Below are 25,580 nucleotides of genomic sequence, written 5' to 3'. Positions count from 1 at the left end.
TCCTCATCTTGCTCCCAGACAGGAGCCAGGACACCGAGCCAGCTGAGTCCTGCAGCGGAACTTACCACTGTGCTTGCCCTCCCTTTCCTTTTGTTTTTTCCTCTCCTCCTGCCACTGCCAGAGGAAGAACAGGAAAGTCCATCATTCACATGCTGGTCTTTGCACAAACCTGCTCAAGTGATTCCCCTCCTGACATCTTTGAGAAACTTTTCAGCGCTCCAAGTGAGTGCTGGCTTTAAATCATTGTCTCCGGTGGATTACAACAGCTGGATGAGAAGATAAAGACTTTTCTCTCCTCTTTTCTTTCTCATTCCTTCCTTTTCACTTTTCCTCCTGAAGTCAGAGCAGTTCCCAGCCAGGAGGCATGGTGCTGGTGGGAGCCCTGTGCAGCCTCCTGCTCCTCTGCCTGGTTGAGGAGGGCATCAGCAAAGTGAGAAGATACTACATTGCTGCAGTGGAAACCGCCTGGGACTACACACACAGCGACCTGCTGTCCGTGCTGCAAGTGCCTGCAGGGTAAAGCTCTTCCTTTTGTAATTCTAGAACCCTGTCCTGGGTGTTCTCCCACCCTGACATGTGGCACTGTGAGCTTGGCTCCAGGCAGGCAGGTACATGGGGGTAACCTGGCCAGGTGGGTGCACTGAGCTGCTGGTACAGCTGGGAAGGGATGGTGTGATGGGGAGTCACTAAATGCAACCCCTGGTGAGGGACAGGTGGAATTGAGAGAGAAAGATGCATACCTGCTCCTCATCACTGTCCTGCACTATTTTATCTTAATGACATTTGCCTATAACCCTTTAAAGTCTGTGCTAGGAGCCATGAGCTGATTTTCTACCTGTGCTTTCTTTTCTGCTCTGCATCCTGGGAGCTTGGGAGGGGCTTTGAGGTGAGACAGGCACTTGTGACTCCCTGGGCACTGCAGAGGAAGGTTGGCTGTGCCCACCCTGTCATAACTTAGCAGCAAAAACTTTCCACTATGTCTGCCCCTAGTAAAATCCAGCTTTAGTTATTTATATCTTTATGTACATTACATTGCTAGGGCTGAAATTTTTCTTTAAGGAAATGAAAATAATTTGTAGTGTTTGGGAAAATAATGGTATTCATACACAGTGGCAAGAAGGAAGAAGGCATGATGGTTTTGCATGTGTACTTTGAAGTAAGAAGGAAAAATAGGAGTTGTGTTTCTCAAGCATCAGGATGGTGGTGTCTTAAGACACATCTGGCTTGGACATGCATGGTTGTGAGTGTTCTGAGTGTGGACAATGGATCTGGATGGCTGTACCCCTTGTGGATCAAGATGTGCCCATTCCCTCTGCCCTGTTTCCATATCCCCTTTCCCAGACTCTCTGCTGAGGCAGTATCTGCCCATGGCCCCATCTCAGACCCACAGTGGCCTGAGCAGTGAGGAGCTGTGGTCAGGCACTGGAAGCCAGGCTCTAGGGATGACCCAGGTCAGCCTGACTAGCTGCTGTAGTCACTGTATCCCAGTAATGTTGGTTTTCCCCCTTTTGATTACTTCAGTAGGAAAATTGCATCCAGCACCCCCTATTTTACTAATCCCCCTTGCCCTGCTTTCACTGATGTTGCCCACAGGTCCATTAGGCTGTGATAGAGATGATGACTTTACTCACACTGTTATTTCAGGCTTGTGGCTTTCCATTTCAGCACTGGCTTTATGATGCACTCGGGCACTATTTCTGACCCTGGAGTGACTCAGGGACCTGACCTTGCCTGGGGATTAGTGGGACATTGGCAGGCAGTGTGAGGCCACTTGTCCCTCTCTAAAAATGGGGGAAGATAACATTGGCTGTCTCAGAGGGACTTGGTGGTGTGCTCCAGCCTGGAGAGGCAGAGAACTCCTGGGCAGCTGTGCAGCTCCTGGGGAAGCTGTGATGGGAACCAGGGCTTGCTTGTCATGGCTGTTCCTAGCTGAATGATGGTGCCTTTTCCATGGCCCTGCAACCTCAGCCCAGTTCCCTGCAACAGAGGAGGGCACTGGAAAACAGCCAGGCTGGATATAAGGGGCATGCAAGAGTGAGCCAGGAAAGCATGGCAGGCAGAGCTGCCCCTGGAGCTAGGCTGTCTCTGAGCTGTGTGTGTGGTGTCTTCTGCTCCCCACGTTCTCCCTCAGTGCACCAGCATCTCATGGCAGCTTCCAAAGGTACATCTCCAGGCAGGACCTCCAAACCCCTCGTATGTATCCAGGGGTTTCTCTGGCATGTTTGTAGAAAGCTCTGTCAAATTAATGGGCTGTAACACACCAGGCCAGAGCTGCTCACACCTTCCCCATGATTTCAGTTTCTCTTCCTCCCAAACACAACCCCACCAGCAGGGTTGGAGCCAGGACCAGCATTTCCTGCAATGGCCCCAGGGATCTCAGCTTGGACATGGAGCTGGTGGACACGTAGCAGCAGCCCATGTCTGAGTGTTTTGGCAGCGCAGGATGTTTCCCAGCTCCAAGAGATGAACAGATAGTGTGGCTAACAATGCTAATCCAAGGTGCCAGAAACTTATCGGCCTGCCTCAGATTCTGCTGCCATTGGGAAAGGAAGTTCACGGGGACCCCAAATACAGAGGACTGGCCAGAAGAACTTTGATCAGACATCTCTAGGCTGAACTTCGCCTGCTTGTCTCCTCTGGGCTCTGCTCTGCCAGCACTGGGACCCAGCAGTAAGCCCTGTTGTCACTAGGTCCCTTCCTAGCCATGCCTCTGCATGCCAGCAAAATCCCCCTGGCTCCAGAGGATTTCTGCCTTTTTTACTGAGCAGGACCAGACCATCGTATCTCAGGGCTGCATTCTCAAATTTGGGCTTTCTGTGAGCTAGACATTAAGGCACATCTTCCTGAGAGTGGACAGCTACCCTGCAGCACAGCTACCTTCCAGTGTGGGAACACACTGAAGAGCAAAGTTGGGGCTGGACTCCACTGCCATCAAGCCAGGTTCATGGGCAAAGTCAGCTGAGTGCAGTGGCACTGGGCTGTGGCTGCTGGGGGTTCCTGCCAGCCTGGATGTGGTGTTACAGGAGCTGGGTGGCCGTGGGGTTTTCATGGGCTCCCATCCTGCTCTGCCCCTGAGGAGAGTGGGGCCCGCTCTTCCCACAGCATCCCCCAGCTGCAAGTGGCTTCCAGACAGTGTTGTAGGGGTGAGCGTGCATTGCTTTTCCTAAATTTGAGTCACATCGTCTCCTTCCTCTTCCGTTCGGGGAAGAGTCACAAAGGGAAACGAATAAGGGTTAGTCAGAGCAGGACAGCAACCTTCCCTGCTTCTTAAGTGGGAAGAAATACCACCTGGCTTTTGCTTCAAACAAAACAAGGCTGGAAAGGTCTGTCTGGTTACTGGAAATGGTCTTAGTCCTTGGGCTGATAAGTCAGCCTCTAAAATCCTTGAAGAAATTAATGCCTTTGTTATCCAGATAAACGTGCAGCATTCCTTCCAGAAAAAGAATTTGTTAAGCTTCTTACAGATAGAAAGTGGCCAGCAGAGATAAGTGGGGTTTGAAATACATTCAAGGCTCCTTTATCCTCCTGCTGTGAAGTGTAAATACCATTTTGGGCAGAAAAGAACCAAATGTGTAGACAGTGCTGAGACACAAAGCAAACTGCCACACCTGCTGGCAGCCCCTGGGCGGGGAGCTGGGGAGGATGTGAGTTACACATGATGTGATCTGTTTGCCACACCTGAAGGTGCTGGAGTTGGAGTGGGGATGGTTTCAGGGCACAGGTCACCATGGCACTGCCAATGCTCTGTGTCCCTGCTGCCAAGGAAACATGAAGCTGGACAAGGCATGAGGCAGGAGACTGGCACCAATACCTGCTGCTGTGCCCTGGCCCAGCTGCATCTGGGTATGGCCTCGTGTCTTCTTCCATCATGACTAACACCACAACACTAATCACTGCCCTGTTGTCATCAGTATGATGAGCAAAACATTTCCAATCATACCTGGGAGCTGTCAGGAAATCCAAAGGACACAGCAGGGTGAGCAATCCCTGGGGCTCCAGCAAGCAAGCTGGTGGGAAGGGAAGGAAGATGGCTGCTGCCCATGCATGGATGGGTCTGTGCAATCAGCCTTGGCTTTTCCTTCCTCCTGCAGCATTTTGGGGCATGCAGGCCCACGTCCGCCCCCAGCTGGTGTCCCTCCCCGCTACAGGAAAGCTGTTTTTGTGGAGTACCCTGATGGCTCATTCACACAGCCCAAGCTCAAGCCAGCGTGGATGGGTAAGAAGCACCTGCAGTGTGGGGAGCTCCAGCAATACCTGACAGCCACCAAACTCATCCTGGGTTGGGTGCTGGCTTCTCTTCAGCCAGGAGCAGGAAAGCACCCGGGTGGATCCCAGTTTGGCAGAGCTCCTGGGGGTGCAGAGAGCCTTGCTGGAGCTGATGCAGTTGATGCTGCCGTGCTGCATGAGGGACAACCACTTGTGTGGGACTTGTGGAAAGTCAGGACCCTTTGGGGTTTCTGGCAGGGTGTGAGCTGCCTGACCCCAGCTGACCTTATTGTCTTATCCCCTTCAGGTCTTCTAGGCCCCACCATTCGAGCAGAAGTCTATGACACAGTGGTCATCACGTTTAAAAACCTGGCCTCCCGCCCGTACAACCTCCATGCTGTTGGGGTGTCCTACTGGAAGGCGTCAGAAGGTGAGCTAGGCAGCCTCAGGTGCCGCAATTCCTTGTGTAGCACCTCCTGCTCTGGCACCTGCCTGCCAGATGTGCATCCCACACTCACCCTGCTATTCATGTCCCTCTGTGAGGACAGATGCCATGCCCAGCCCAGAAATGAGCTGAGCAAACAGTGCAGAGCAAACCTGTATCAGTTATAGAGGTATTACAGGGGTTAAACCTTAGGTTGGATGCTTAGGGCAAGGAAGACTGTGCTGTCCAGCCTCAGGGCAGGTGGTGGGTGCACAGCCCAACATGTGAGTGTGGCACAGCTCTGTCACTGCCCATAGGACTCACTCCCCTGGGGTGGAGAGGGGCTGTGTTCTGGATTGGAGGAAAGGGCATTGCTGTAGCCACGGTGCGCTGGGGATGAACCTTCACTGACATCTGGCCATTTCTTTGGTTTTAGGAGCAGGGTATGAGGATGAGACCAGCCAGACAGAGAAGGAGGGGGACAGGGTGGACCCTGGGAAGACACACACATATGTCTGGGAAATCCAGGAAAACCAGGGCCCAACGGAGGACGACTCAACGTGCCTGACCCACTCCTACTCCTCCAACACCAACAGCGTGAAGGACATCAACTCTGGTTTGATTGGAGCCCTGCTCGTGTGCCGACCTGGTAAGCACAGCACAGGGTGGGGACAGGCCACATGCAACCATTAATTGAAAAGCAGAATAATCACAGATGCTTTCCTGAGGCTGAGAATGGCAGTGGAGTTAGTGAGCTGTGCTCAATGAAAGTGCTCCTGGGGTTCAGTCTTGACATCCTGACAGCACAAGGTACAAGAAGATGTGACTGGAGTAAGATTGGTCATCCTTGGCTGAGACATATCCTGGAAGTAGTTGTCCAGACCCCTCTATAGTCACTGGAAATGACTGGGCACTGTCTGCAGGTTCCAGTGACTCACCAGGAGCAGCTTCTCCAGTGAGCAAAGGTCTAAGAGGAGGCAGTACAAAACTGACCTTTTGATGCCTTCTGAGGGCAGCTGCCTCTCAACCATGGACTTTTGGGGGCAGCAAGACTGGAAGCAGGGCTGTTGCAATTGTGAGACATGACAAAAGCAAAGCACAGCCTGGCCTTGGTTTACCAGTTCTTGAAGAGCACAAGGAATTCTCTGGGTGGTGCTTGCTGATCTTTAAATAAATCCATCTCATTGCATCTTGCAGGGACCCTGGCAAGTGATGGGAATGAAGGCCGGCAGAAAGAGTTTGTTCTGCTCTTTGCAGTGTTTGATGAAGGTAATTATTGACTGACTGGTGTCAGGCCCGGCATTCAGCCAGGTCTGGAACATTTGCTTTGGTCATGGTGTGAGCACAGCTTCTCAGCACCCACATCCCTCCCAAGGGTTTAAGCTTGTGCAGTCCCCCCAGCCAGTGTGCTCCTGGTGCAGTACTGCCCCTCCTTCCCTTCACCAGGTGCAGGGAGCTTGCAGCCCACCCAGCTCTGCCGTCCCATGCCCTGGCCTTGTTCCCATCATACAGGTTAAGAGGAGAGTCATTCCCTGTCCTGTGTAGTGGTCACCCCCACACCCATGCAGAGCCATGGCCAGGTGTGCTGTGGATTTCCACAGGCACCACAAATCTGGCCTCCCTGAGAAGGTTTACTTTTTCTTTGACATGTTCTCAAGTGAAAGCTGACTGCACCCTCCTCTCTCCACAGGGAAAAGCTGGTACTCTGAGCAGGGTTCCTCAGCAGCTGCTCAGCCCCAGGCTCACAACAGGACAGAGCTGCACACCATCAATGGCTACATCAATGGCTCACTGCCTGGTGAGTCCTGGTGGGACAGGGACAGCGGTGAGGGGCATGGGGACTTCTAGGAGTAGGAGTGGAGCCAGGTCTATAAACTTGAGGTAGCTTGGGAAAGGATGTGAGGAAAGAGATCAAGAGGAGTTTCCAGGTGATGGAAGTGTTAGGCTGTATTCACCTCAGAGGGAGTCTTATATTTCAGCTCCTTGATCTGCCTTTCCCATTTACAGCAGGGCAGGATCTGTTTCCAGCTGTCTGTGTTGCCAAGTGCAGCTGACTTCCTTGGAGGTCTAAAAGAATAATGCTGGTAGCAGTTTTATAGCCCTGTGAACAAGGCTGGAGGTAGCATTTAGCTCTCACTAAAGCACCTTCATAGGATTTTGGGAATAGAATCATGGAATCTTTTAAGCTGGAAAAGACCCTTAAGATCATCAAGTCCAATGGTAAATTTAACACTGCCAAGTCTACCACTAAAACCATGTCCCTGAGTGTCAAATATACAAGTCTTTTAAATACCTGGGCAGCCTGTTCCAGTGTTTGACAACCCTTTCAGTGAAGAAATTTATCCCAATATCTGACATAAACTTCCCTGGTGCAGCTAGGTCTTCTCTCAGACTCCTCTTCTTCAGAAGAACAAAAGAAAAGGCTGGGTTTGACCCCAGTGAACACAAAAGTTGGTAATTTCTGGGTTCTCCTGGGAAAAGATCCAGAGCTGTCTGAGAGTAAGGAATCTCCAAGGCAAACTTGGATAGGGAAACACTATCAGGAGAGTCATTACCACCAGCAGCTTTGGTGAACCACATCCTAAGAACTCCCACTTGGGTCTGGCCATTTTCCAGTAAAAGGCAAAAGCAAAACTCCCCTAAATTCCCTGTCCTGATAAGTTCATAAAACTTAAGAGCTAAGGAAACCTCACGGTCAACCTCTGTGTCTACAAAGTGGGTTTTCCCTGGAGAAATTATCCATCTGCACTCAGCATCCCCCTCCCTGCATGGAGGACCTGGTCTGAGAGGTGTCTGATAGAGAGCTGGAAATGGAGAGCTGAGGGCCTCAGGATGGGACCTCCACCCAATTTCCTCCCAGGCCCTTGGGATCTGTTCCAGTCACCTCTGCACTCTGCCAAAAGCAAGCGCTTGACCCTGTATTTGACTTTGTTTGGCTTGAACTTCCAGGAACTTGGAACTTCCCTGCTAGATTACAGAGGCCTTCAGCACACATCAGTTTCTCCCCAGGAAAGTAATTTTACAATGCAGTCAAGTTCTTTCTAATTTCCTAAGCACACTGAGCTCTTTGAGTGTCTCTGAGGAAGGAATTTTCTCCAGCACTCAAATAATCCTGGTGACCCCTCTCTGCCCTTTGTGGTATTTCAGCTACTGCTACGTGCTGGAGCCCTGCTCCAGATGCAATGTTTTAGTATCCGCCTTGCCAGTGTTGTGATCAGACAAAAGATTCTTCTTTTCCAGTGCCCAATTTCCCTGTTTATAGAGTCAAGGAGCACATCTCTCTCTTTTGCCACTGCACTCCATTGTGAACTCCTAACAGCAACCCTCCCAGAGTCCCCCAGTCTGTAAATCTAGTCTTATCTCAGGGAGATGGTGTGACCTGTGTCTCTGTTTTGCTCAGACAGTCCACATTCATGTGTGATTTCTCCAGCTTGAAGCCAGCACAGGAGTAGGGGACTCTATCAGCATAGACAGAGTGTCAGACTCAGCGTCAAACTCTGAATCTATGGCACCAAGAGTGGGGACAAGGGCTGGTTACAGCTGGTTACCTGGGTGCTTTCCTTGTTTCCTGGCAGGTCTCACACTGTGCCTCAAGAAGCAGGTTCACTGGCATGTGATTGGGTTGGGCTCTGGGCCAGAAGTCCACTCCATCTTCTTTGAAGGCCACACATTCCTGGTGAGAAGCCACCGTCTCAGCAGCCTAGAAATTTCCCCTGCCACATATCTCACAGCCCAGACCATGCCAGGAACAGCTGGCTGGTTTCGGATGTTCTGCCAGATACCGTCCCATCAGCAAGGTAACCTTATTTTCCAAGAACCTGGGGGAAAAGCAGTTCAGGAGATGGCCTAGGCTCAGGGTTCTGTGTGGTGCTGCAGCTCCAAGGCCCCTCCTGCTACCCTCCTGCTCCCTGGTGTTACATCCACCTGCAGTCTGGCCCATACCAGATGGCATGGGTTGATCCATGTTGGCCCATTTGATGGGAACAGTATGGAGAAGATTTCTCCCAGGCAGGCCCTGGGCAAGTGCCTGCCTGTACTGACACATCAGTGTGACCCTTTCTGCTGGCTTGTCTGAACCCAGCTGGCATGGAGGCCTATGCAAAGGTGGAGGAGTGTCCTGAGGAACGTCTGCTGAAGACAGGGAAGCTGTTAAATGAGCCAGAGGACCTGGATTACCCTGAGGAAGATGAGGAAATTTACCATATTATCCAAGTACGCTCTTTTGCCAAAGACAAGCCCATGACCTGGACTTACTACATTGCAGCTGAGGAAATGGACTGGGACTATGCCCCTGTGAAACCAGTGTCTCTGGACAGGTGAGAGTGGGCATGTGTGCTCATGAGGCTGCTCCAGGCAGCCCTGACAGCTCTTCCCTTTTTCCCCAAAAATTGCTTTTCATTCTGCCCAACCTGGACAGTCTTGTTCTTCTTTATTAATGCTAATAGTATGGATGCAGGACAAGAATTGTCTTGGGGAGGCCATGGGAAAGCAGGACCTGACTTTGCTCCATTTTACCAAATGCCCTTCAGAGACATTTGTCTCTGGGGCATTTGTCTCTCTGCCACCAAGGCCTCTGGCATCAGTCCTTCTGAGCAGACAACAACTCCTGGTGAACTTCTCAGCCATCTGCCAGGTCCTTGTATGATGGAAGGTCTTGCTCTGTTTCTGACAGCGTCCTGCATGTGGCCACTTGCTCTTTCTCTGCCTTTGCCTGCAGAAACATGACAAGCCTGTACCTGGAGCCTGGCCCACAGCGGATCGGTTCAAAGTATAAGAAAGTTGTGTTTGTGGAGTATGAGGACAGAACCTTCAAGAAGCGCAAGGTTTCCAACCAACAGGACAAGGGAATTCTGGGCCCTGTCATCAAGGGGGAGGTGGGAGATCAGTTTAAGGTAAGAGAAATGCAGCTTTCCACTGTGGAAACATCAGAACTTGATGCTGTTTCTACTAATAGCTCTTGGCTTGTGGCTAATGTCTAACTTAAGTCATTCAGGTGCTCTCTCATGTTTGACAATGTTAAAAGTTCACTGGAAAGGCAGATGCTACTGGCAGCTTAAGGTAAATATTCTCAGTGAATGCACTGAATATGGCCCAGTCCCTCTGATTTGAGTTTGTTGCAGGTGCCTAAGGAACTGTGTAAGTTAATACATGACATCCGGCACCTTCTTCTGAGGCAGGAGTGTCCTCTCATCCTCTACTCTTCTCCATCTGTTTGCTGTTACTTCACAGCATTGGGGACTGTCGCTTTTGTCTCCCGAAGTGCCTCTCCTGACCTCCTGACCACTTGACTTGTTTGCAGCTGGGAGGAATGGGATGGTTTCCAGCAGCTTCACATTTCTGCTCCCTCTCTGGGGTTCCCTGTGCAGTTGTGGGCATGTGACAGAGCTGTTTAGAGAAATAAAGGAAAGGCTTCATGCAGTGAAGTGGGGAGCCCTTTAAAGCTCTTGACTGCTGTGCATACTTAATGTCCTGGTCCTCTGAGGCCTGGATTGATGGACCTCTTCTGACTCATAAGTAAAGTAAGACTAAAGACAGCAACTTTCTCTTTGATAAATCTGATCTTTTCATGCCCTCCCTAAAACAGACACCTCCCAGAACAGCAGACAGTATACAGTTTCACCCCAGAGAAATTGTGGTTTCTTATATTCAGACATGTCCGGGTACCTCCTGTTGATCATTGACAGGTAGCCAACCCCAGGGCACTGCTGTCTGGTGTTTCCCTCTCTGCAAGGACACTGAGAACAGCTTTGAGGGCTTACAGGGATCAGAAACCACCAAACATTCCTGCTGCCTGTCCTCATTTCAGATTGTATTCAGGAATCTGGCCAGCCGACCCTACAACATCTACCCTCACGGCCTCACCAGCGTCAGGCCCTACTATGGTGTGAGACCCTCAGGTAAGGCAGGCCATGGGAACCTGGGATATCACCTGGGCCAGGAGAGTTTCCTGAAGCCTTTGGTAATACTGTCCATTCATCCAAGCACCTACACTCTATAATCCCAGACTTTGTGATGATTCCAGGTTCATGTTTCCATTGGTGCCATGTAACCCTTTCTTTAAGGCGGGCTTCAGTGATGAGTGGGGGAAGGGGCATTCTCAACCAGAGAGCTGGGACCATGTTAATTGCTCCATCCTGGAGGCTTCCACTTTCTGAGGAGGCAGGAACCATCCTGGTGATCCTGCCTGTGTTTGCAGTTTATTTACAGCCCTCATTCCCTGGGCTCCTTCTGACCTGCATTCATGTAGGGGTTCACTGTGACTTAGACTCTCCCTCTCGCAGCTTTGTAGTTTTTGCTCTGGGGTTGTTTTTTTCCCCCCACATTTCATTCCCAGAAGTGTTTTCACCCCTTGTTATTGTGCTCCCAGGACCATGACTTGTGCAAGGCCATCCCACATCCCACCAGGATCCTGGGATGCGCATGGGTGGTTCCCTCTGCAGCTTGTGTGGTCAGGAAACCTTTCTGAGCTCAAGTGGGATCACTCCTTGCAGGAGCAGCCCAGATATAACTGGTCTGCTCTTGGGTTGTGTGTTGCCAGAGAAAGATGTGAAGGATATTCCTATTCCCCCTGGGCAGTCATTCACCTACAGCTGGAGTCTCACTGCTGAGGATGGCCCAACAGAGGCAGATCCTCGCTGCCTCACCCGTTTCTACTACAGCTCCATCGATGCCGTCCGAGACACGGCCTCAGGCCTGATTGGGCCGCTTCTCATCTGCTCCAAGAAGTCCATGGATCAGAGGGGAAATCAGGTGGGGGGTCTTCCCTTTGTTGCCTCAACTTCTAGGCTGAAAGGCTGGAATAACTGTGGTAGGTGAAATGTTTAGGTAAAAACAAATTTGTCTGTTTTGTTTTCTTCAATCCTATCAGCAGTCCTAATGCCTCTGCCTTCCCCATCCTCCCTTGCATGCTCTCTTTTCTCCAAACCTGCACCCTAACTCCTGTAAAATAGTAAACTTCTCCATGCAACCAGACTGAGAGCTGACAGCTACCCTGGGCACCAGGGGTGCTCTGATCAGACCAGGAATAATTTCTTCCTTCTCTTTTCTAGATAATGTCAGACAACATGAAGTTGGTGCTGTTTGCTGTCTTTGATGAGAACTACAGCTGGTACCTGGAGGAGAACATCAAGAGGTTCTGCTCTGATGCAACCCATGTGGATACCCAGGACTCCCAGTTTTATGCCTCCAATGTGATGCACAGTGAGTACCCAGCCAGGGGCTCCCTGGAAAGCCCCTGCAGACACAGGCTCATCCCTGCCCCAGGGAAGGAGCAAGGAGTCACAGCAGTTCAGCAGTCATGGGGAGAATATGGTCTTGAAATGTTTCACCCCTGTCCTCTTCCAGCTATTAATGGCTTTGTATTTGACAATCTCCAAACAAAACTCTGCCTGAACGACGTTGTGTACTGGTATGTCCTGAGTGTTGGGGCCCAAACAGATTTCCTCTCCATCTTCTTCTCTGGAAATACCTTCAAGCACAACATGGTCTTTGAGGATGTGCTTACTCTTTTCCCATTTTCTGGAGAAACAGTCATCATGAGTTTGGAAAAGCCAGGTTAGTAGCATGGGCTATTCTGTAAACCAAGGGCTTGGCATCCCAGCAGAGATCAGCGAGCACCTCCAGCCGGTTCTCTGGTGCCCAATTCCTTTGGACAGCTCTGAGAGCAAAGGGATGCACAGCCTGCTGGAACAGCAAAGTGAGAGGCAGTGATTAAATCTTTCAAATCAAATAAATTGAATTGTGGTATTTTACTTAATTAGTAGGGTGTGTTAAGGTCATGCACGCTGCCAAACCAGTAAGCTGGCTGCAGTAACATGAGCCTGGTGGACATTTGCAAACTTGGCTCCAAGCTCGGAGGTCCAGGGGAGTGGCAGTGCTGTCCCAGCTGTGGGTTCAGCTGCTGGTCATGCCATTTATCTCCAGACTTTTGCAAGGACAGAAACGGCAGCCATAGAAAAGTCCTAGAAAATATTTGCTTTAGAGTTCAGTTATATTTCCCCCCACTCAGCACTTTTTCCTTAGTGCTGGCAAAAGAGGTGCTGTCAAACCATTTCCTCACTCACAGAGGAGACACAGGATTTACCATGTGGTTGCAACACTGATGTGATGGTAATGGGCACTGCACCCCGAGCCAAGCTGTCAGGGTTTCTAGACACCGCAGGGAGCTCTGTATAACCCAGCCAAGCCTCACATCCATTTGAGCTCAGATTCCTGCCTGCTGCTCAGAAGCAGAGCAGCAGCTCAGCCGGCAGCAGGTGGCAGCTCTCTCCAGCAGCAGAGCCCAGAAATCACATATCTCACCCTCTCTGCTGGGAGCAAACACACTGGCTGGGGATGCGAGTGAGAGGCAGCCTTTCCTTTCCTTCCCCTTCAGTGGGAGAGATGTGGTGGCTGTCTTTGGGAGAGAGGTGTGTTTGACAGCAGCAGGATGTCTTTGGGGGTGGGTTATGGTGACTGCTGCTGCTGCTGGAGGCTCCGTGGGTTCTCACTGCATTAACTGCTCAGCTGTACTTGGGCCCTCACAGCTGTGTGTAGCTCACTATGCTTTGCCAGGAAACACCAGCCCTGCTGATGGTGCTCGCCCTGCATGTTGCCAGCAACACTGTGGGTCCAGCTGTAAGACACTCTAGGGACTACAAAAGCATGGAATCATTACTATGAGCCAGAGGCTGCCTGAAAATATAGGTTGGACTAGCAAGGGAACAGCATGGGAATGGCATCTGTTCCAGTTTCCCACTGAACTGGGCTGATGGTGTCCTTTTGCCCTCTCTTGAGACAGGTGTCTGGACACTGGGGTGCCTAAATCCTGATTTCAGAGACCGAGGGATGCATGCCAAGTTCACGGTCTTGCAGTGCCAGTATGAGCAAGACACTGATGAGGAAGATTATGTGTATCACGATGGGGAGGAGGTTGCCTTTGAATTCCAGCCCAGGGGCTTCTCTAAAAGAAAGAAGTCATGTGTGAATGAGCAACTGAACAACATCTCCTCTTCAAGAAATGAGACAGAGAAGATAAGATTGTGCCTGACAGACCATGTCCTGAGCAACGACAGGATTTCTGATCCCTCTTCTAATGGAACATCAACATTTTTAGGAGCAATGCAAAATCCACATGATATTTCCATGTCTTCCCTGCCAGAGGAAAGCTATGAACCAGTGTCCTATGAGTCCTTCCTGGAAGATGAAGAATTGTCAAAAATCATCAGCCAGGATGAAGGGTTTGGAGCAATCCCACCTGGAGAACACTTGGGGAGTGTCAGTGGAAAGGTCCGTGGTACTGTGAGCTCAGAAGATGAGCAACGGCTGCACCAAGCCACAGCAGCTCCAGGAGATGCTCTGGCAGGAACAAAAGTGACAAAAATCCCAGAGGTGCAGGAGCCAGTAAAAGGAACGACAGTCCAGTCTGGTGGTAGGATAGAGAACCTGGAAGCAGAGCCTCAAATGACAACTACCCATGCAACAAGCTTGTGGGACTCCATTGCTTATGCTGCTGGCAAAGCCCCTCTTCAGGAGAGCAGGAGCTCAATTCACCAGAATGATCTGGAGCACAACCTGGCACTTCAAGATATGTCTTCACAGAGTAATGAGTTGCTAAAAGGGGCTGATAAAATATCCTTTAAACTGTATGACTCAGAGGAGACAATCATTACAGCACCATCTTTAAGTACTGATCACAACTCTTCCTCCACATTGAACAATCCTTCTGCATATCCAGATGAGACAGAAGATAATAGGACTTCTCATGCTGTGGTTCAGAGTCATGCCATAGAAAGCAATTATTCATCAAATGACCTAGATGCTAGGCTGGAGAAAAGGCTTCACAAAGTGGTTTCACAAGGCTTTTACGAAAGTTTTGAAGAGCAAAATGTTTCTTTGTCAGATAAACCTGTGCCAGGAGAAATCTTCACAGCTGACAGTAACTCCTTGCCTGCAAAAAGTGGCATAGAACAAGCCAGTAGACTTGCCAAAGGCACCAGCCTTCTAGACACCACCTTTGCAGACACCAATGACCTTGAGCCATCCAGCTATGTAATGACAGAAGAGAGGGATGAAGTAATTTTGAAAGAAGTGTTTCAGGATGCTAAGGAATTAGCAGAGTTGGACAGTATCGTATTTTCTGAATCAAATGTTGTGACCAATGACACCAGGCCATTCCCAAATGGTTTCCTAAAAAGCTCTGAGCAGTTTCTGAGACACAGAGTTACAGCCAGAAGCACGAGTGGCTCTGACTGGAGACCTAAACAAGGCAGGTCACTGGAGAGCAGAGCTTTGGGTCTTCCCAACACCAGCAGCAAGAAGCTCCTCTCTGATGGTAAGACAGCAGAGCAGGATCTGGCCAGCCAGGCTCCTGAGACAGCAGTGAATAAGGAAGCTCCAAAGGCGTGTGGACCTCATTCCCCTTTTTGCATCACTCGCTTCAAAAAGAGGTCTTTGGTATCAAGTGACACCTTGCCTGAGGTGATGGTGGCCCAGCAGAGCCTGGAAGAAAAATCCAAGGTGGCTGAGAGGAGGCTACACCCAGGCAGGGATGAGATGTATCCTGAGGGGAGGCTGAGCACTGACAGGGCAGTACAGGGCAGCAGTGAGGGGGCTCAGCGCAGCAGACGTTCCCTCCCCTCATGGGGAGCACTGGGGACACGACCAGCAGTGGCAGTGAGTGGCTCAGAAAGGCAGGTCACTGCTGAGGCTGCACACCTGGCCTCAAACTGGGACCCAGTCTCCCCAGGGGCTGTGGTGAACACAGGGGACTTGCACAGCCCAGCTTTGGCTGAGCTGCAGCCAGGCAGAGCTGCGGTGTTGGGGGCTTCTGGGAGCGAGCAAGCTCAGGGGAGAAGCCAGATGGAGGAGGAGACGAACTCTGTGGAGCAGCTGGGTCTGTTCAGTCCTGAGCCTCAGCATCTCAAGGCCAATGCCACAGAGGACCATGTGCCTGGGAGAATGTCTGGGCAAAGCCCAGAAGGAATGTCTCTGAAATCAGCCATCAGAGAGAACTGTTCACTGTCTCCAAGTAGTCCTGGTCACAACAACAACAGCACCAAAAAGCCAGCACAGTATGTGCAAGACACTCTTCATGGATGTCAGGTGTTCAGCAGGGAAGATGTCCTCAGAGAAATAGGGAAGACAGAGGGCCAGGGCCTGGGAGAGCCCAAGGAGGATGGGGAAAGCAACAACACAGCTGGGGAGAGGAGCCACATCCCAGGACACGGGGAGGAACTGGCCCTGAACAATGGGACACGTTCCAGCCCCTCAAAAACTGCCAAGACAGACTATGATGAGTACAGCGACACAGAGCAGACCATGGAGGATTTTGACATATATGGGGAAGAGGAGCATGACCCGCGCTCCTTCCAGGGGGAGATACGGCAATACTTCATTGCAGCAGTGGAGGTGATGTGGGAATATGGGGACCAGAGACCCCAGCACTTCCTAAAAGCAATGTAAGTGTGATTTTCCTGCATGCATTCCTCCTGCACTGCATGGCATGGCATGATGCATGAGATGGCATATCCTGGCAGGCAGGATCACAGTTCTATACCAGTACAACCCAGCCAAGCAGCCCAGGGGAAGGATGGTCCCAGCAACTCCCCTCTGCCTTGGGAGGGTGGGGAGGGGTGTTAAACCTCCAGAAACTTTGAGCTTCCTTGCAAGTGGGTAAGGGATGCTCTGGCTCTGTATCCCCCTGACCTGTAACAACCCTGCCATGGCTGTCCTCACTATGGGAAGTGTCACCTGACCTACCTAACTGGCATCCCCCTGCAGGGACCCCCGAAGAAGCAGGAGGAAGCATTCCTGGCAGTACCGCAAGGTGGTTTTCCGAGAGTACTTGGATGATTCTTTCACGCAGCTGGTGCAGCGCAGAGAGCTGGATGAACACCTGGGCATCCTCGGGCCCTACATCAGGGCAGAAGTTCAAGATGTCATCATGGTGAGTAGAAAGTTCCCATTTCCTATAAAACCATAAATTCCCCCATTATTGTTGGGGTTCAGCCAGAGGGAGTGCTGAGGTGGGCCTGCAGGCTCTGCAGTGCCCATGGGTTAACCTTCAGGGATTGGGGACAGGAGCTGCCCTGTTGGCGTGTGAATGGCACCAGACTGGGAGGCAGAGCCACCATTCAGAGGGACCTCAGTGGCTGGAGGAATGGGCCAGCAGGAAGCTCAGAGTGTTCATATGCGAAGCCCTGGACCTGAGACAGACCCAACCCCTGCAACAGCATGGCCTGATCAGCTTCTGGGCTCCATGAGGAGCCTTTTGGGTGAAGAGATTGCAAAAATGGTAGTGAGCTAAGCAGGGCTCAGTACAGCTCTTTTAGGTGCTCTGTATGAGGGCAGGCTTGGGCTTCCCACACTACCAAAGGTCCTTCAGCACCTACCTGAGAAGAAGGTGAAAGGCTCAGGACTTGTGTCCCTGGAGAAGTTGCTTTTTCATTGAATTCTTCATTGAAATCTTCACCAGGATGGATTCAGCCCCTCTGGGCTTCAGAGGCAGTAGTGTAGCTGACCTTGCTTCCATTGAGCAGGAAAAGGGCCTCATCCAGCAGACATGAACCCAGGATGTGCTTTCCACTAGAGATTGCACCACACAGCTGCAGCTTGTGGTTCAGCAGGGGTTGGCCACTGCATGGAAACCAGCTGGAGGTCTGGGAACCAGGGACATCCTTCCCACCAGCTGGCTGGACCCACCACCAGAGCATTGTCAGCACTGCCCCCTCACATATTCTGCTGCTTTGCCTTCCCTCTGGTGCAGGTGACATTCAAGAACCTGGCCTCACGGCCCTTCTCCTTCCACTCCACACTGACAGCCTATGAGGGCACAACACAGCAGGGTGGGGTGGTGCAGCCTGGTGGCCACCAGAAATACTCCTGGAAAGTCCTGCCCCAGATGGCACCCACCACGCAGGAGTTCGACTGCAAGGCCTGGGCTTACTTCTCCGATGTGGACCTGGTAGGTGGGAGTCTCCATGGGGCATCCCAGGAAGGGGAGGTTGGCAGTATGCTGAGTCCTGACTGTGAGGCCAAGGAATTTCCTGGGGGGCTGTGCTGAAAGCTGCCTGGGGCTGTGTAATACAACGATGAATACATGCTGGTGCTCATCTTCCCTTCCCTTCCCTTCCCTTCCCTTCCCTTCCCTTCCCTTCCCTTCCCTTCCCTTCCCTTCCCTTCCCTTCCCTTCCCTTCCCTTCCCTTCCCTTCCCTTCCCTTCCCTTCCCTTCCCTTCCCTTCCCTTCCCTTCCCTTCCCTTCCCTTCCCTTCCCTTCCCTTCCCTTCCCTTCCCTTCCCTTCCCTTCCCTTCCCTTCCCTTCCCTTCCCTTCCCTTCCCTTCCCTTCCCTTCCCTTCCCTTCCCTTCCCTTCCCTTCCCTTCCCTTCCCTTCCCTTCCCTTCCCTTCCCTTCCCTTCCCTTCCCTTCCCTTCCCTTCCCTTCCCTTCCCTTCCCTTCCCTTCCCTTCCCTTCCCTTCCCTTCCCTTCCCTTCCCTTCCCTTCCCAAAAAAACCCCAGCATTCTGCAGTTCCTTACCCCTCTGCCAAATCTGTCTGAATTTGGCCCCTGGGTCCAATGCAGTAGGGACTGATGGACAGTTGGACAGACAGACACCACGTCTCTTGAAAGCACATGCAAACACTTGCTGAGCAGCCTTTCTTAGCTCAGGGCAGAGTGGGGGTGCCCCAGTGAACCCAACATGTTCTTCCCTCCCTACACGTGCCCCAGAGTGGGAGCCAGGCCAGGGATGCAGATGGGTTCCCCGCTTTCCACCCTGCTGTGCCTCTTGCATCAGCGTCGTCTCCTGCTCGGAGGCAAACCCTGATTTTCTGGCTCCCTGGCAGGAGAAGGACCTGCACTCAGGCCTCATTGGGCCACTGATCATCTGCAACCGTGGGGTGCTGAGCTACGTTTCCAGGAGGCAGCTGGCTGTGCAGGAGTTCTCCCTGCTCTTCACCATCTTTGATGAGACCAAAAGCTGGTACTTCCCAGAGAACGTGGACAGAAACTGCCGCCCTCCCTGCCGGATCCAGCAGGACAGCCCTGACTTTAAGAGAAACCACTCCTTCCACGGTGAGGATCCTTGCCCTTGTGCTTTCCATCCCATAGCCTATATTGGGGTGGAAATATCTCAGAGCCTTGAGTCCCTCCTGACTGCTGCCTTTCCCAGCCATCAACGGCTACGTGAGTGACACCCTGCCTGGGCTGGTGATGGCCCAGCAGCAACGGGTCCGATGGCACCTCCTGAACATGGGCAGCACTGAGGACATCCACTCTGTTCACTTCCATGGGCAGCTGTTCAATGTCAGGACTAGCCAGGAGTATCGCATGGGAGTCTACAACCTTTATCCTGGTGAGATGCAGCACAGGCACTGTGCACCCCCCTCTGCCAGGGCTTCATGTTTGTGCCGTTAGGAAGTTTCTGTGGGGGAACACCAAGGAGGGGAAGTGGATCTGGACTATTCTGTCCCTGTGGTTGCACAGCACTTGACACAGTGGCATCCCATTACAGGCAGTAACTCCCCTCTGCTCTGCTCTCCATTCCTGGCCAGGTGTCTTTGGGACAGTGGAGATGTGGCCCTCACATGCTGGGATCTGGAGGGTGGAGTGCAAAGTGGGAGAGCACCAACAAGCCGGAATGAGTGCCCTGTTCCTCGTGTACGACCTGAGTGAGTGATCTCTTTGTGCCTGACCCACCTGGGCCACAGCCATGACCAGTGTGTATTTGAGCTTCCTTCCCTACAGATCTCTCAGCATTTCTCTTGGGGTGACCCACATGGGATCTACCAGGTTTTCACTCTGGAAGAAAGTCAGCAGAGAGCACAGAATCAGGGACACAGCTGGGGTGAAGGATGGGAGACCAGCTTCATCAGCCTGCAAATATTTACTCCAAGAGCTCTTGTTTTCCAAATCTGAGGGTCCCTAGACCTTCCATAAAATGCACTTACCCAGTCAAGTGCATGCATGGGCTGGTCCCTGCCCGTGCTGTCAGTGCCCAGTTGCCTGGCCATATATCAGGAGGTAAACTGAGGCACAGAGCAGTGACAGGAGATAGTGAGTGATGCTCACTGCAGGTTGATCTAATAGAAATAACTCCAAGAGAAACTGCAAAATCCACAGTACATCTCTATTCCACCCCAGAACAACATGAGTTTCTAACTCACCATAAGTAAGGACTGGGAAGTGGTGTGGGAGAGTGGTATTTTATCACACTGTGACAGTCTCTCTCCTGTTTCTAAAAGATTATTAAATGTCAGCCAGAAAACTTTACCGTAAGTTAAAAATCCGCTTAAGATTTCAAATTTGCATTTTCTCCAGGAGCATTTGACACACAGTGGAGCTGCCAAGGTGTGACAAGTTGCTAATAATAATGGTTATTATAAGAGACAAACATCCCTGTGCTCAGCAGACCAGAAGAGAGACAGAGAAAGACAGGGGTGTCAGGTAGACTTTCCTTTAGCAATGTGATATTTGTTTTCAAAAGATGCTGCCTAGCAACAAAAAGGCATAGGAGCAAGATGTGGGTATGAGGAAGAGACACTTGTCAGCACTGCTGGGACATTAAGACATAGGAATGAAAGGTCATAGACTCAGGGAAATGAGTTTGGCAGAAGGCTGCTGTGTCTGATGCTGGAAACTCTCTGTTCCTGACATGGGGGGTGTGAGCAAGAACCTCTGGCTATCCTAAAATTCAGGGATGGATGTGGAAGCCTCTGCAACCTATCCCTTGGTGTGAGAGAAACAAGCCTGGGAGCTCCTGGAGGCTTGAAAACCTCCCTGAGCCTGAAGGCTGCTACCCTACTTAGACTTTTGTTATCTAACCAAGTCTCCCTGGTTTCTGCCCTCCCCTGTTCCCTGCAGACTGCCAGAATGCCCTGGGTATGGCCTCACATGGCATTGCAGACTCTCAGATCACAGCCTCGGGGCAGTATGGTGAGTAGCTGGAGGGCAGGTGGGGTCAGGGCAGCTTCAGCCAGCATAACTCACATGTTTGCCTGCCCCAAGTTCTGCTGTGCTGAGTCCCTGGGACAGGGATCCTCCATCTGTGCTAATGTCAGCATCCCAGTCAGGATCTGGAGCCTTCTCACACGGCTGGCCCATTGTGCCAGGGCTCTGCCCCACTGTGTGTGGCTGCTAAACCTCAGGGTGATCCTCAGGCCCAGTCCTGTGGATGGACCTCTCACCACCTTAGGCAGCACCAAGGGCCAGCAGCATCCTTGTGTCTGTGCTCTCTCCTTGTAGGGCAGTGGGCTCCTTACCTGGCCAGGCTGGATAACACCGGCTCCATCAATGCCTGGAGTACCGACCGCAGCAATGCCTGGATCCAGGTAAGAGGGGCCTTGTGTCTGGAGGCACCACTGGGGGCATTGCAAGGTCATGCTCATGCAGAAGAGTTCAGGGATGGGCAGTGCCTGCCCAGCTATATCCTTCTGTTTCCTCTTCCCTCTGACAGGGGAGCACTAAGATCCTAATGGCAGCTGCTCTGGTCCTGCTGCTGTCCTGACCCCCATATCCATCCTCAGTGCAGCAGAAAAATCACTTGATGGTCCAGCTGCAGCACTGGATTGTGCAAAAATCCCCCAATGACCAAGGCAGAACAGCTCACCTCAGCAAAGGAGCTCTCCCCTGCTCAATCCCTGCTGTTGGCTGACTTGCACCAAGTGACTTGCACTTATGAACAACTGTTTTAATAACTTTCATAACCAGTGCTCAGTTATGTCAGGAGAAGCAAGTTTGTGGGTTTGCGGGGCATTGCCTGAACATGGCTTGGGTTTTCCATCAGATGTGAATCCCTGACTTTCATTCTCAGGTGGATCTTTTGCATCCCACCATTATTCACGGCATAAAAACCCAAGGGGCCCGACAAAAGTTCTCCAGCTTCTACATCTCCCAGTTTGTTGTGTTCTACAGCCTTGATGGGAGAAGGTGGAAGACGTACAAGGGGAATGCCACGAGCACACAGATGGTAAGGTGAAAGGTCTTGAGCAGACTGCTTTCCCTGAATGGGGTGTCCTGGGGTGATGAGGGCTGGGAAGCTCTGTACACAAGGCAGAAACCTCCTGAGCCCCTGAGATCAGGGCAGAAACAGAGACCATTCAGTGACAGGTGACTGAATCACAGATCAGAAAGGGACTCATTGTCTGTGTCCATCTGTCTTATTTTAAATTGTCTAAGCTACCTCTTCCCACCATCCCACATGACCGTGAGATCCACCTCTTAATGTCATGTTGCATTTTACTTAGAGTTAGGCATAAGATTCTACCTGAATATCTTTTTTGACCTCAAAGGCAAATTTGCCTTTCTAAAAATATTGTGCAGATGCAAATGATTTGGAAAATCTATAGTCACTAGAAAAAACCCATAACCTAAATATGCATAAGCTGATCAATCCATTGGGAAAAGAGTAGCCAGGAAAGCGTCCATTGTGTGTACCATCTGCGGCTACAACTTTTCCCAGGTTCAAATGTTTGAGGACTGACTTTTTTCCCTCATTTTTCTCACCCTTGTTTGGTGAAAACGTGAAATCAAGTTAATTTGCACAGAAGTTTCTTCTCCTTTTCTTTCTCAGTGGCCCACTCACACTTCTTTGACCTGAACCTCATCTCAAATAATTTCCCTGAGTTGTCATTTTTGTAAAGATGGTGAAAAGATACAGAAGTGCCTGACATGAACATTTTTCACCCCAGTAATCCTTGTCCTGTATATTTCTTTCCATTGGTACAACAATCCTTTTCCTCCCTTTCCCTGCAGCTGTTCTTTGGAAACGTGGATGCAACTGGAGTGAAAGAAAACCAGTTCAAGCCCCCAATCGTAGCCCGGTACATCCGCATCCACCCCACCCACTACAACATCCGGGCCACGCTGCGCATGGAGCTCCTGGGCTGCGACCTCAACAGTGCGTCCCACCCACAGACACCAACCACCAAAACTGGGCTCTGCTCTGCTGGGGTCCTGAGCATCAGCCCCATGTGTGCCAGGACTCCCAGGCACTTATGGAGGGGGAAGGAGGGAGCTGGAGATGGCACTGAGGTGTTGAGGGAACAAAGCTGGAAAGTCTCATTGTGGTCTTGGAGATAAAAATACCAGAGGCAGAGCCTGGGGCCAGAGCTCAGCAGCCTTTTTACTGAAGCACAGGAAACTTCCAGCAGCAGCTAAGCTGATAGATGGGGAGCTGCTGCCTCAGTCTGGGGGAGCAGAAAACAAGCAGAGACAGATGCTGTTGGCTTTTACTCTGGTTTTGCCAGTTGAAGGTGAGATGGCTCTGATCAACAGTGCAACGTGAGGAAATGGTGCCCTGGGATCCTTTCTTTGGCTTTGCACACCTGCTCTGCAGCAGCTAAAAGCAGCAGGGGCTGTGCTGTCAGCCCATGCCCCAAACCTGCCATTTGGCTCTGAAGCAGCTGTGCACAGACACACCTGATCACACATATGCAGGGTGTCTCCCTGCCAGATATTCTTGTCCTTCCCCTGGATACAGGTTCTCCTTATGTCTCCTTACACCATAAATTCTTCACATTCCTCTTAGATAAAATCTCCAGGGAGAAAAGAAAGTAGGAATACTTTGGCCAGAGCCATGCTGCACACAGGGGCCCCAGGCAGTGCAGGGACCATGGCACTGCAGTAAGGCACAGAAGAACCTGTAGCCAGGGAAAAGGGCAGCTGGAGCAGTGAGCAGGCAGAAGGCATCTCCATGAGGTTACTGTTCTACCCCATGACAAATATTGCTCTTCTCTTCCAGGCTGCTCCATGCCCTTAGGAATGGAGAACAGAGGGATTCCTGATGAGCACATCTCTGCATCCTCCCACAGCGCCAACTTCTTCTCCAGATGGACACCTGCCCTGGCCCGCCTGAACCTTCAGGGCAGGACCAATGCCTGGAGGCCAAAGGTAGCCTGTGCACGAGATACCAGGCAGGCAGCTGGGACCCCAGCGGGGTCTCCCAGTCAGGGCTTTGTGGGAAGTGTGTGCAGCCACATGCACCACGCAAGCTGCACACTCACTGCCACATTGATCTAGCACCCAGCAGCTCCAGCCAGATGCCTGGTAGGGCAGGTGAAGCACAGGGAAGTGCAGGGCCAGCTTGGCTTCAGCTGCAATGAGTGTGTATTTCTCATTGCTGCTGGAGGGTTGAAGGCAGTCTGTCCTTCCCCAGAGCAACAGCCCCAGAGAGTGGCTGCAGGTGGACTTTGAAGTAACCAAGAAGGTGACTGCAATCATAACCCAAGGTGCCAAAGCTCTCTTCACCCAGATGTTTGTGAAGGAGTTTGCTGTCTCCATCAGCCAGGATGGCGTGCACTGGAGCCCGGTCCTGCAGAATGGCAAGGAGAAGGTAGGCAGAGCTGCTCTGTGTCCAGAGCCCATGACCACCCTCAGGGCAGCAAGCACAGCCCTTGGCAGCAAACATGCTCACAGGATTTCTTTCCAAGAGCAGTGAGCCAGGCTGTGCTTCCTCCTTCCTTAAAGCATTCCAAGGTGTGTTTGTGTGGGTTGACCCTGTCCTCACTATGCCAGCAGAGGAAAGTGCATCCCTGATTTCTCTCTCCTCTCCAGATTTTCAAGGCAAACCAAGACCATCAGAGCACAGTGACGAATACCCTGGAGTCCCCTCTGTTTGCCCGCTATGTGAGGATATACCCCCGCCAGTGGCACAACCACATTGCCCTGCGAGTAGAGTTCCTTGGCTGCGACACTCAGCAAGAGTACTGATGGCTGCAGGGCCAGGAAGAGGCAGTGCCAGCCCAAGGACACGCATCCCACCAGACACTGAGCCCTCCCCAAGGCTGGAGCCATCCCTCCAGGGACCTGGCTGCCCCTGCTGCTGGGGAAGAGAAGGGCTGCAGAGCTTCGCAGTGACTGGGTTGTTATCTGCCTTTTCCCGTGTCTACCAGATGCCATATATTCAGATGTAATGATGAAGAATTAAACAGTAATTTTCCAGTATCTCTCTGCACTTCCTCCTCTCCTTTAGCCAAGGAGTCCCCAGGGGCCCAGTCAACACTACCAGAAGCTACTAAATAATTAGCCCCAGAGCTTCTCAGCCTTGTTTTGTGCAAGCTCCTGCTGCCCTGGGCACAGTCCTGGAGGAGGAAGAGGAAAGATAAGGATGGGGGGTGGAGGCCGTGCTCCAGGCCCCAGTGTCTGTTTCACAATCAGTCGGGATCGGAGACTGGAGGGAGACAGCTCTTGCTCAACCTGACTCAGCACTGGGCTTTGGCTCTGCACTTCCCTTTGTCTCTTTTCCACAGTGCTCCTGCTGCTGTGGCTGGGTCCCATCACCCCACTTTCTGTTGCTGCCTTGAGCAAGCCCTCCTTATTCTCCACAGGAGGAGTTCTTTGGGTGCCTGTGGCTCCCAGGGACCCTGGTGGGACATTGACCCATGGATGAGCTGCCACCTTGACATAATCCCCAGCAAGGTGTTCAGTGGGCCAGAGCCATCATCCTGATACCTGTGGCTTTCACCTCCCTGGCACCCACCCAACACAGTGGCAGATGTTTCCCCTCCCAGGAACGATGATGAGCAGGGTGACATTGGCTCCTGCCTCATTCCTCTCATGGGGTGAAGACCTTCCAGAACAACAGCCACCTCACAAGGGTGGAGAGCACCCCTGTGGGAAAGGTGTGGGGTCTTCCTTGTTGGGCAGCACTTCTCCTACAAGCAGCTTGTGAGAGCTTGTGCCAGGGCAGTGAGTCCTTCATGTGTGATGGGGAAACTGGCTGGCCCCACAAAGCCTCTGGCAGCTGGTGTGGGAGGGAGAGCAGGGTAATGAGGGGGCATTGGAGAATGGCAGGAGTCAGCTGGTGTGGCAGGGAAAGCAGGGTTATGAGGGGGCTTTGGAGAATGGCAGGAGTCAGCTGGGTGCTGTCACAGTGGGATGGGCAGGATGGCTGCAGCAGCCCAGCAACATCCAGCAATTGCCTTGTGAACTTCCAGGGCATCAGAATCAGTCAGTCTCTGCTCGCACCTGTATGA

At 51.7% G+C, this 25,580-nt stretch overlaps 1 protein-coding gene across 1 annotated transcript; it reads left to right on the top strand.

The window, feature by feature from the left end:
- F8 (coagulation factor VIII) lies at window positions 1-24,549 on the top strand. Its single transcript, XM_058847874.1, has 27 exons — window positions 1-222; window positions 340-516; window positions 4,092-4,216; window positions 4,514-4,636; window positions 5,067-5,279; window positions 5,828-5,899; window positions 6,321-6,428; window positions 8,206-8,427; window positions 8,712-8,946; window positions 9,348-9,522; window positions 10,437-10,527; window positions 11,169-11,380; window positions 11,680-11,830; window positions 11,975-12,184; window positions 13,410-16,068; window positions 16,391-16,556; window positions 17,376-17,573; window positions 18,453-18,681; window positions 18,779-18,961; window positions 19,161-19,277; window positions 20,470-20,541; window positions 20,851-20,936; window positions 21,419-21,574; window positions 22,360-22,504; window positions 23,348-23,496; window positions 23,762-23,938; window positions 24,160-24,549. Exons 2-27 carry the CDS (start codon window positions 365-367, stop codon window positions 24,313-24,315), a joined length of 6,582 nt encoding a protein of 2,193 aa, XP_058703857.1. The 5' UTR covers window positions 1-222; window positions 340-364; the 3' UTR covers window positions 24,316-24,549.
- Window positions 24,550-25,580: the final 1,031 nt, after the last annotated feature.

The sequence above is a fragment of the Poecile atricapillus genome, chromosome 12 (genome assembly GCF_030490865.1).
Source record: "Poecile atricapillus isolate bPoeAtr1 chromosome 12, bPoeAtr1.hap1, whole genome shotgun sequence".
In the NCBI taxonomy this organism is placed as follows: domain Eukaryota; kingdom Metazoa; phylum Chordata; class Aves; order Passeriformes; family Paridae; genus Poecile; species Poecile atricapillus.
The sequence above is the reverse complement of the archived record's forward strand: the minus strand, read 5'-3'. Positions and strand labels throughout refer to the sequence as shown.